The sequence below is a fragment of the Aphelocoma coerulescens genome, chromosome 13 (assembly GCF_041296385.1).
Source record: "Aphelocoma coerulescens isolate FSJ_1873_10779 chromosome 13, UR_Acoe_1.0, whole genome shotgun sequence".
Classification (NCBI taxonomy): Eukaryota; Metazoa; Chordata; class Aves; order Passeriformes; family Corvidae; genus Aphelocoma; species Aphelocoma coerulescens.
In genome coordinates, this window is record NC_091027.1 from 10,539,685 (window position 1) to 10,551,749 (window position 12,065).

At 43.2% G+C, this 12,065-nt stretch overlaps 1 protein-coding gene across 8 annotated transcripts in view; it reads left to right on the forward strand.

Moving 5' to 3' along the window:
• Positions 1 to 12,065, forward strand: part of FSTL4 (follistatin like 4) — a 217,575-nt gene that overhangs the window by 107,660 nt on the left and 97,850 nt on the right. For all 8 annotated transcript variants that reach the window (XM_069028746.1, XM_069028753.1, XM_069028748.1 and 5 more), the window contains 2 exons: positions 5,177 to 5,367; positions 9,784 to 9,904. In XM_069028746.1, the coding sequence (XP_068884847.1) occupies positions 5,177 to 5,367; positions 9,784 to 9,904 (312 nt within the window). The remainder of the gene's footprint in view (positions 1 to 5,176; positions 5,368 to 9,783; positions 9,905 to 12,065) is intronic.

The following is a 12,065-nucleotide window of genomic DNA, read 5'->3' on the forward strand; positions in this document are numbered from 1 at the left end:
TCTTGATAAATGTAGTTCATTACTGAGTTCTGACATAAAAACGGAATGGCATTCTGTGTTTCTTGGCAGGCTGATCAATATTTTATCTGCCAAAGCATGCAGAAGTGCTAAACAGGATGAATTACGTCGCTGCTGCAAAACAGAGCAAGAAGCAGCATAGCTTGGAGTGAGCAGAGCATTTAAATGTGACAGTTATTTGCCACATTTTAGCAATCAGACCTTCATATGCTGGATTTTTCTTTTACTCTTCTTCTGTCTTACTGTTTTTCTTTCCCTGTCTCCTTTTTTGTTGTTGTTGTTTTTTGGGGGGTTTTTTTGTTTGTTTTTTTTTTGGTTGTTTTTAATTCAAACAGTTCCAGGCTTCACTGGGTTTGAAAATGCTCTAAACTGATAAGAAGGGCTTGTTTCTTTGGAGATCTTCCCCAGCATGAAGGAGGAAATAATGGACTAGAATTGGAGAATCAGTTTAGGGCATGACAGAATAGCAATTTTAGCTCATCCAGAATTTGCATGGGCGTCTCTCTGTGTGTTGCTTCCCCGGTTGTGGGGTGGGGATGGTGCCTGAGTACACACAGGGGGTCAGCTGGCAGTACCACACAGGCACCTGGAACACATGTGGTGGCATTTCTGATATTCAGAAACAGGGAAGGGAAGGAACCCTTCAAAACCCATCTCTGAAGAGCAGTGATGGTCAGCTAAAATCATAGAATCAGAAAATCCTGAGTTAGAAGGAACTCACAAGGATCATCAAGTCCAGCTCCTGGCCCTGCACAGGATCACCCCAGAAATCCCACCCTGTGCCTGAGAGCATTGACCAAATGCTCCTTGGGTTCTGTTACGTTTTGTGCTGTGACCATTCACTGGGGAGCCTATTCTGGTGCCCAGCCACCCTCTGGGGGAAGAACCTTTTCCTAACATCCAACCTAAACCTCCCAACACAGATTGCAAAGGTGAGCAGAATCCAAGTCCCCAGGAAGCCCTAACAAGGAAACCAAGCTGAGTGACATCCATTAGCAAGACCTACCAAGGAGAGCAGCCTGAGATGAGATAAACTGCTAATGATGAGCAAAGGAAACTGGTTTTTTTTGTTGTTCTTTGTGTTGCAAAGGAAACTGTTGGGGGCAGTCAACAGAGAGAGAGAAGAATGGGAATAAGTGAGAGGGCATACAGACAGCTTTTGTGACATTCTTTTTGCTTAACAGTTATGTTTATAATACCTGGAAGAACAGAACAAGAGGTGGCAGAAGCCTAAAGAGACAGTATTTAGTAGATAAAGTTGGTAGATCCTTGGCACAGCATAAGAAGATTACACGTCAGGACAGGAGGAGAGAGTGGAAGGGAAGGAGAGAAAATACAAAGCTTTGCTCTCCAAGACCTGTAAACCAGCTCACTGTCAGCAGTCCCTAGGAAACATAGGTTAAAAGATGGAATAATAATGCCTAGTAAATGAGGGGGAAGATCTTTGCTACAGAAGAATCTTGCTGTCTTTGGCATTGGCTTCCTATATGTTTCACGTTGCCTGAATGTGTCTCCTCCCTAACTTGGCTGAGCAGGCAGTGTCTTTTCTAGGATGCCCCCAGCATCCATGTCTGGTCACTGCAGTGCCTTAATTTGTTTGAAATTAATAGCATTAGATCTGGGTTGTGCAGCAACACATCAGCTCAGACGTCCCAAGCATAGATAATTTCTGAGCTAACACTTTGGCCAGACTTAGGATAAAGTTACAGTTTCCGGTCAGAGTATTTCCTTTCACCTGGAGTAATTTTCCCTCTGTTCTTCCACTATAGTAAGAATAAGTATATAAATTATACATATATACTTATATGCATATATATATATTACAGTTGTAGTGCATTTTTCTATCGATCTTTTAGTTCAGTCAAAGAAGCAAATTATCAATCTCACACCCTGGGACAGAACTTTATTGCTTTTACTCGTTGTGTGCTGCTAAACAGCTCAGCACTGCTGGTCTGACCAACTGCTTGTGCGTCACTGCAGCCCTCAGATGTCTGGGATGCCAGGGAAAACATGCAAAGGTGTGAGACCCATTCAGTCTGTCACATCCACACTGTGGAGAGAGCCTTGGGATCCACTTCCAACAGAGCTGGAGAGTGGTTTTCTCCAGAGGAAAGTGAAGGTAATGAGATTTTGGGCCAGTTTTGACAGGGACCAGAAGCACCTTCTGACTTTCTGCTGGCAGCATATGTTAACAGCATATGTGAAATTGGACTTATTTTTTAAATAAGAGACATAATTGTCTTACTGCTGGTTTTCTTTGATGTGTTCATCATGGATTGGCCTCACCTGTGCAAGATGGGGGTCTGCTGGATCCGTGATCCTGAACACAGCAACAGTGTGATGGGGAAAAACGTATTGTGTGTTTGTAGCAGGATTTGGGAACTGCTGCCAGTGGCTGTCACCAGCTCTGTCCTTCTGTGCTTTCCTTTATTTCATTCTTAGTGCCCATCACACTTGCCTGGAAGCTGCAGCATGGCTGTGACCCACTGAACATCCCCAAGTGCACACATTTACCTTGGGCTGGCTTGCAGCCCAGATCAGTGTGTACTTTTTCAAGAAAAGCAGTTTTGTGGTAGCTTTGTTTTCTGAGCGTGAAAAAATCCAGGAAGGTTGTAATTTAGTGAAAGGAGTTCACTGTCTCCTGGCTCACACCATGTTTGAGAGAGCTGGGGGATTCAGCCTGAGAAAAGGAGGCGCAGGGGGTCCTTCTCACTCTCTGTAACTACTTGAATGGTGATTGTAGCCAAGAGATCTCTTCACCCAAGTAGTAAATGAGAGGATGAGATGAAATGGCTTCAAGTTGTACCAGGGAGGCTTAGGTTGAGTATTAAGAAAAAATTCTTCACTGAAGAGATTGACTCCAGTCTGCCCAGGGTAGTGGTGGAGTCACGATCCCTGCAAGTGTGAAAAGAACCCCATGTAGATGTGACACTTGGGGACATGGGTTAGTGCTGGGATTGAGGGAGGAAGGCTGGGAAAGCCCTGCCCAGATAACAGCAAATATGTGCAAAGATAGTCCCAGCTGCTGAAAACAAAACTTCTGGAGGGTGTAAAGGAAGAATTTCTTTGGTATGTGCTTGCAGGGAGCACAATGTAAGTGGGTCAGCCCACCCAGGTGTCACCGTGCACGTTGCCTGTAGCTGTGCTGGTGCTCACTAATGGAAACCCCAAAGCAGAAACAGAAGGGGAAGCAAATTAAATCGCTTTCCCTATCTTCATTAGCCCTAGATACTTTTCTGGGATTAACTTTTGACTGAAAATAAAACTCCAGCTCAGAGAAGAAATATTATTGCAGTAGCTGAAACAATATTTGCAACAGAATAGCTTGATTAAATGGATACAGTAATCAGTTTTTCTCTTAAATAAGAATTCTCTTAAATAAGCTGGTGATTGAATGAAAAAAGAAATTTCATACTGCCTTCACAAACCATCAAATGACATGGTTGGGAATAAAGAAGTCAAGAATAATAAACACAACTAATAGTAGCTGAATAGCCTTGTTTTTTCTGTAAAACAAGACTGATCCCATGAGGGACCCAATGCTTTTTGGAGGTTGTTTAGAGGGAAGGAAAAATTTATCAGCTACTTAATATCCCTGAGCAGCAAGAAACTCTCCAAACAAGATGGGCCTGAATTCAGGATAGGAAATAAGCCTTGTCTTGCAGTTCTTGTTCATGTAGCAGGAGGGCACTGACCTGAGCATGAGCACATGTTCAACCTGTGTCCTCTCTCACCTTCTCAAGTCACAGTGCTTTTGAAGTTGTGAGCACAAAATATGAAGGGTGAAAAAAAAAAACCTTGACAGTAAATGGGTTTGCTATCAGAGAAGTGCCTCCCACCTGGAATTTTAATTGGGTTTCGGTTGGAGGGGGACCAAGAGGTCCAAAATGTTGCAGCTCAGCAAGAAAAGGACAGGAACATTAGTTGTCAGTGTGCCAGAGTCTTCGTTATTTTTCAGAGGAATAATGTTTAGAATCTTTGGGGAGCTGATCTACAAGAGTATTATCCCTTAAACTGAGGCGGGACCATGCTCTCTTAGATTTAAGATTAAGTCTTAGATTTAATCCAACAGGATCAGTGATGGGATTTTAAAAGGTTTGTTTTAAAACCAGTATTGCAGAGAGTAAGGCTATTTACATTATAGGGAAATTACATGATGGACATAAGGACATCTGAGGGGAACAGCTGAACGTGTTGATGCTGTTGGTGGGATATGGTTGATACCCACAGAGTGTGGGACAGTTGGAGCCTGAGGGTGCTCCAGGGTCTGCTCCAAGGCTCCTGCAAGGCACCAGCTGCTGTGCTCTGCACTAAAGCAAACAGATTTGCACAAAAAGACAGTTGCCATTTCTCATTCTGCTGAACTCTGCCAGACAACAGACGAGCAGAAAAGGGTCATAATATCTTATAGCACTTCATGCATGTGGATGTGTTTCATTGAGGAGAAGAGCTGTGGGAGAGCTGGATGCTGCAGGTGAGTTTTCAGGGTCAGGAGGGTTCAGTCTGATTTCTTCAGCCAAGCCAGAATCACTTCAGGGAGAGTGGCTTGAGGGCTTTTCCCTGATAGTAACCTTTTTACCTGTTCAGGGGCTGAGGACAGTGTTTATTTCAGCCTGCAGTGGGGTGATGAGAGCAGGCACCAGTGACACCCCAGCAGCTGCAGGGGCTCCCTGCAGCCCTGCACTCTTCACTGTCCTTCCTCTGACCTCCACCACCCCAGGCTGCCTCTAAGGATTCCTTGAGATCAGCCCCATTTTCAGCATAGGGTGACACTCTGAGGTACTATTTACATTAGTGGAACCTTTCTAAACATCAGCTTGTGCAGGTTTATTTTTTACTTTATAGGATAAATGTATTCATATAGAAAAGCATAAAGCCAATTTAATATTTGTGGGAGTTACAAACCTGAGTGTGGAAGTCTGTAACTGAAGTCCTATAAAATCTGGAAGGTAACATGCTGGAGAGTATCCCTGACAGCAGGATTTAGAAAATCTGCCAGCTATTACAAAAGGTATCGACTAGAGGAGCTCCTCAAGTGCAGAGCTGAGTGGGGCTGAATATGCAGACAGATGTGCCTAATTTTTCCTCTTAGGACCTCAGTCCTTTGAAAAGATCAAGGTAAATGCATGTGCTTCAGTAATGCTGTCTTATCTCTCAGGTGACACCTGCACAATGGCAGACTACAGCCGGCTCAAGAGCATCCTGCTGGACCTGCAGACTCGCCGGCAGAGCCCATCAAGCAGCTTGGCCAAGGACAGAGTAGCCCAGAAGCGCTTCCTAATCGAAGAGCTGTTTAAGCACTTGGATCTAAACAGTGACGGGCATCTCAGCAGCTCTGAGCTTGCTCAGGTGGGTTTATTGTCCAGTGAAAATGGAATTATGAAGTGGATTTTCATTGGAAGTGTGAATTGAATGTAATACAGCAGCACTTGTGTGGGAATGGTCATTTGTACCTGTCCAGTCAGCAGCAGGTAAAGGAAGAAAATCTAACACAGTCAATGAGTCTCTCTGTGCATCTCCCAGGAGTCAGTGTTGTCTCAAACGTTTGAAGCTCATCTCCAAACAAAAAACATGGCAGTTTTCCAGCCCCATCCATACTTCTCAAAAGAGATACTAATCCTTGCTCTGCTAACTGACATCTGAAGTATTTCCGGTTAGCTGGCTTGGGGAGAATGAATTTAGATTTTTTAGATGCATGTAAGTTAGGCAGAAATCTCTTAATTCTTCCTCCCTGCCTTCTGGACTGGGCATTAGCACAGAGTAATGTGACAGCAAAATTGGAATGTTTTTCAACAGGTTTATTGTCCCAAAATCCCTGGGCAAATGCTGAAATGTTGATTAGCAGAACTTGATAGAAAAGGTGAGAGTTTGAAGAAACTGTGTCTTGGTTTGAAAGACAGGTGTCTGCCAAGGAAGGCAGGAGTCTCCCTTGAAATGGAAAAGAAAATGCTACCCCCTTCCCTCTGAATTATTATAATTTCGAAATTAAGGGGCTTTCAGGCAAAGATATGAGGAATAGGAATAACAGTTCTTTATTAATATATATATGTATGTATATGTATATGTATATATATATGTGTGTGTGTATAACCAGTCAAACAAACAACAGTAACTATGGCAGTAACAGCAAACAATCACAAATCCAGTCCCAGCCTTCTCGGCTGTCGGGCCCTTTCCCCTCGGGTGCAGTTCCGCTCGCAGCCGGCAGGGGCGCTGGCGGCTCCCGGTGAGCAGGGCAGGTGCGATGGTTCCCCCACGGCTGCAGGGGGCGCTCCGGAGCGAGCTCAGGGAGCACGTGGCACCGGTGGCCTGAGATCCCGGGGAGGGATGGAAGAAAGGTTTCACAAACCCCTGGGCAGCCGATCCCAGTGTCCAGCCGGACCCTCGGGAACAGCAGGCTGGAACGGCAGGGACGAGCACAAATCCCGGGTGGCAGGCTAGAAGGATCGAACTCTGGAGCTGCAGCAGGAACCCTGGGAGGTCTCGACAGGCAGGATGTGCGGGGGCTACAGAGTAGCGAGGGCTCCAACGCAGCAGTGGGGGCAGGGAAAGGTGGGTTTGGGAATCCCGGGGTTTCTCCGGTAGAAAGAAGGCAGCCAAAAGCCTGCAGTGCTGACCAGATGGCAGCAGCCTCTCTCTCAGTCTGAACGCTGGAGCACCCACTGCCCACACACCCAGGTGAAAGAGAGTAGCTTGTTGGACCACACCCTCACACACCCTCAATGGCTAGCTCCTTTGTCCTCCCCAAGTACCCAGCAATTTGTCGCCCCGGCAGCATATATGGGAAAATTCCTCAAGAGGGAAAAAAAAAAAAAAAAAAACAGAAGGGGAACTCCCAAAAAACCCCAACAAACTGTTATTTCTAATTGCAGGCATGCTATGCTGTTGGAATTCATCTCATTGGTAAAGTGAACCAAACAGCCATCCCAGGCATTCGATCTGGATACTCTGTGTCTTCAACTTGCTCTTTGCACATGCAGACCTGGGAAAACAGTCCTGTAAAATGTCTTTTCCATCTCATTATATCATCCAGGAAAAGAATTAGAAGCAAATGCCTTTTAAGAGCCTTTTGGAAGCCAGTCCTATCTGGGACCTATTCCAGTTTCCAAAGCCGTCCCATCACAGAATTATGGAATGGTTTGGGTAGGAAGGGACCTTAAAGAGCTCATCTCATTCCAACCCCTGCCATAGGCAGGGACACTTTCCTCTAGACCAGGTTGTTCAGAGTAAGTTCACCCTTGAGTGTCTCATCCGCACTCTCACTTCCCAGGGAGCACAGAGCATGTTGCAGGCACAAGCCTGCTGCTCCATGAGCTCACTCCTTTCCAGGACAGTTTGTGCTGCATTTTAGTCCTCAGGCTGTTTACAGGAAGCTTGATACTTTCCACACAATGCAAAGTGTCAGTGTAAATTTCCTTAGATCTCGGGGCTATGAATATATCTAATATTACCTCTGAAGGCAATGTTTTTTTCATAAAGACATGGTAGCTATAAGAAAACACTTTTATCTGAATTCAAAGCCAGCTTTTACATAGTGACATCTAAGTGTCTGTTCTACTCTTAAATTGTTTTGCCCTTTTTACATGAAACTTATTTAATTGTGATTTTAAAACTCTCATGGAAATAAAGGTTTGGCACCCTGCAAGCCATTGTCATTGCAAAGGAGCACAGACTCAGTGTTGTAAGGTCTGCCTCAGAGTTCCTCAGGGCTTTGTTTGCAGAGGTGCCTAGAGCCCAGGTCTCTCTCACAAGTGCAAACACAGACCTTGGCTACTCTTATTTTAATTCTTCTCACTGTTACCAAATCAGTAAATGTGCCTGAACATCTGGAGCCCACTACAGTTTGATGGACCAGAATAAGTTCAGCCTCAGACAGGAGCCCTCTCACCCAACCATTCTCCACACAATCTGACCACCAGCATGTCTGGTTTGACAGTGGGATCACCTCTCAAAAGACAAAATATTGCCTATGATTGCACAATTTAGATAAGCCATGAGTGCTTTCAATCCTGAGCTGAGTGGCTCTGGTCTTGGGCCCCTTGGTGGCTGCATGGCTGAGTCCCAGCTGGGCTGGGGACACATCTGTGGGGCAGCTCTGCGCTCTCACAGCAGCAGGATTCACGGTTAATATGTAGCCTGCCAGTTCTTTATTTTTCTCTTTGACAAGATGATTTTTATGTGCTCTTACAAGACCAGTTTATCCACCCAGGTTTCAAGGGACATTTTTTTAGGTAATGAGCAATTTTTAATTATCCAGGTTATAGTCTTAACAGAACTTTTCTTGCCTCATTAGGTAGATTTGTGATTGATTTGCATTAGCTCTCTATTTTGAAGCTCTCTGCAACTTTAAATTTCCTCCAAAGGTGGGAATTTCATTGCCCATGGGCAGAAGAAGCTGAGCTGAACATGATGCAGTGACATCTTGTTCCCTCTGACTGCTGGATGAGCTGGTGCTGTGCCTTTGCTTTGTTTTATTTAAAAGAAAAATAGTCTCTCGAGCACTATAACCTGGTCTGCAAGCAAAAATTCGAGGCAGGTAACTTGTACTGCTGCAGTAAAAAGTAATTTTTAAGACCTGGAGGTGGATCTTTAGGAGGCTCATTGCAGAGGGATTCACCCCAAAGGAGAATCTCTCCAGAGGGAATGGTCCTTCATCGATGCAGCACCCATTTGTTTGTCCTCCACAACAGAATTGCTTTGAGCAAAAAAAATGGCAACAGATGGCCCATCCCCTACTATTTAGTGTTGTTTTGCTTCCTGTCTACTGGTAGACCCTATCCAGTATTTTCCCTCTGGACCCAACAGTGAAATTCCCATATAGTTTTGCAACCATGGGTATATAAGGCTGTTAACAATGGTGGTAATTGGAATGTTATTTCCATTTAAATATTTAATGTATTTTAAAGTCAGATTCATAAATCTCCTACGTGTGTCACAGCTGAAGTGTTTTCCACTGTTTTTTTTTCCTGACGTTAAATCAAAAGGACTGGTAAAAACTTGTCAGTCTTATGAAAAGTTAATCAATTTTCAATACAAAGGGTAGACAGAGGGAAATTTCCATCTTTAGAGGATTGATCTTGGAAGTTATGGTTGATCTCACTTTTATTGAGTATTTTTTATTTGCGAGGTGAAGGGTCATTTTTTTAGCATTATTACTTTAAATTACTTCAATATAATGGGTCAAGAATAGAATAGTAAATAAAAGAGTCCTTGGCCTACAGGAAAAAGCTTTCCTGTCTGGAAGATGCAACAATGCAGCAATTTTCTTCATGTTCTATGATAAATTGAGAGAACCCAAATGAAGTGTTGAGAAAACAAAAGAAACAAACTGTCAGGGGCTGAAAAAGCACATTAGTGTTGAGTACACCGTCCACTGTTGCCTGTTCTAGTCCTAAAAGCAGGGAATACAATTTTGTCCTTACTTACAGAGGAGAAAGAGACTTTCCTTTTTCCCTGTTGAATATTTATTTTTCCGTCCATTTTCAAAGTGAAAATGCATTTCTGTTCTGCTGGTGAAGGAAGGGGCTCTTCAGTCCATGGTCCATGAAGTGCTGCAGGAATACAAGTATCTTGATAGAAAGCAAATATGTAATGATAGATATGATAATATATATCTGTATATATCTATATATCTCTCTATAGATAGATAGATAGATAGGTAGAGATCTCCCCAAAGGTCATGTCTTGGAAAATCTGCCAGGTGAGCCATGCCAGCAGTGTGTAGGATTACATTAATTGTATGGTTACGTGTTCTCTTTGCTACAGCTAATGAAGAAGGAGGACCCGGAAGATGATTTACTGGGTTGTACACTTGAAGACCTTCTCCAGTTTGATGATTACAACAACGACGGCCGCCTGACTCTGCAGGAGCTCTACACGGCCTTCCGTGAGTCCCTGCTTTGGTCTGTCCTGGGTGTTTGAAGCATGTGAATATCTGTGAGGGCACTGTTCCCACACATGGTCAGCAAAGATGATCCCTTTTTGTCTTTAATGCCATGAAAATACTTTGGAAGGCTTATTTCCAAAGGTGTCTGTGCTCCACAGGCTAAGCATGAAGCAGGAGGTTGGTACAGGTGTGTCAAGTTTATTGTTTTCTTCTGTGTTTTGTTGTGCTTCTTGTTGATGGCAAGGGAGAAATGGTGGCCTGGCCGGGTCTGTAGAGTATGTGGTTTGTGTAAAGAAACAGGATGGAAACCTATCCAAAGGTCCTGTGGTAATATGAGTTAGTTTGCTTTGGAGAAGGTGTTTTACTGAATATTTTGCCTAGGAATTATGTTTTCTGCATTTTGTTTCCATGTTAATAAGTGTATTACAGTGTGCAATCATGATACAAATCTCAGCATCCTATGCAAGGATCTGGGGATCACAGAGCTACTTAAACAGTGGGACATAATAAATACTTGTGTTATCCCATTGGTCTTCATAAATTTATGTTCTTGCGTTAAGCATTTGTTGAAATCCTTCCAGGACAAGGCCTACACTGTCTCCTTCATCTGGGTGATAAAAAGTTGTATTGATGCCTGTTCCTTTGTGATACTAAAGAAAAAGGGAAATGGGCAGGGTTATTCAGTAATCAGGATGGTGAGCTACAGAGAACGTGGGTGTGGTTAAGACATTATGGTTAAAACTGAAGCAGGATTCAACCATTGACTCTGTTGAGTGCAGGGAAAGGGCCAATAACCAGCTGGTTACCTCTTAAGCAGGATTCATTTTAAAGATGGTAATGTCTGTTTTCTTGATTTACAGCTTTTCATTTAAAAAAACCCAACTTTAGATAATAATCACAGAATGGTTTGGGTTAGAAGGGACCTTAAAGATCATCAAGTTTGATCCCACTGCCATGGGCAGGGACACCTTCCACTAGACCAGGTTGCTCCAAGCCCCATCCAACCTGGCCTTGAACACTTCCAGAGATGGGGCAGCCTCAGTTTCTCTGGGCACCCTGTGCTAGAGCCTCACACCCTCACAAGGAAGAATTTCTTCCTAAAAATCCAATCTAACCTGCCCTCTGTCAGTTTGAAGCCATTCCCCCTTGTCCTATCATACCATGCCCTTGTCAAAAGTCCCCCTTCAACTCTGGTGCAGGCCCCCTTTAAATATTGGAAGGCTATTTAAAGTGCTTTAAGATTAGCCGGAGTTGTCAGCTTGGACCTGTTTGAATCACACATGCATTTAATTCGACATAGCACACTCAAACCAGCTGATATACAGTAAAACATAAAATCTCATACATTAAGAAGGCATAAAGTGTAGTAAACCAGCTATAAAGGCTTGACATGCAGTTATTTGGGAGCATATTTGGATCAATGGATCCTCAAAGTCACATCAACTTGAACCTAAATTCTAAAATTCCAAGAATTATTTCTATGGGTTTTTGATTCAGTGAATTTTAAATAGGCAATGAAAATAAGACAAGTACAAAATATTTGCCAATTAACAGCTATTATATTGATAAACCGCAAAACTGTCATAACGAAACCCAAGCTGTAGCAATGACTGTTTGTCAAAGGGATTTTATATCTGAACAGAATTTCTCACCATCTGAAGCTGAAAACCAGACTGACTTCTCCATTTTAAGTTCTCCCAGAATCTCCACTTATATCAAGGGCAGATAATGGCTCACCAGCTTTTAATTTAAAACCAAAGTTCATTGCTTTGAAATTTTGGGGAACCTGGAAGCAAATTTAGTGCCTGGTTGATATTTTTTCCCTTTACTTTATTAAATGATGTAGGAAAAAATCTCAAAAATGCATCAAACACTTAAGGGCACACTTTGGTTTAGGAAAATTTTGTTTATAAGATTTCTGCTTTGTTATGAGTCAGAATTTGGATTGCAGCAGTAGTTTAAAGGTGCAGCAGTAGTTTAAAGGTACAGCATCCTGCATATTTCTCCTATTTTTTGCCCATTAGAGAGATCCTTTTGTTGCTTCAAGTTCACCCAAGCCATGAATTGTGGCTGCCACAGGCTGGCAGCAAGATATGGGCACGGCTGCTCAGCAAGCTGAGTAACATAATTACCAGAATTCAGTGACATGAGAAAGTCTCAA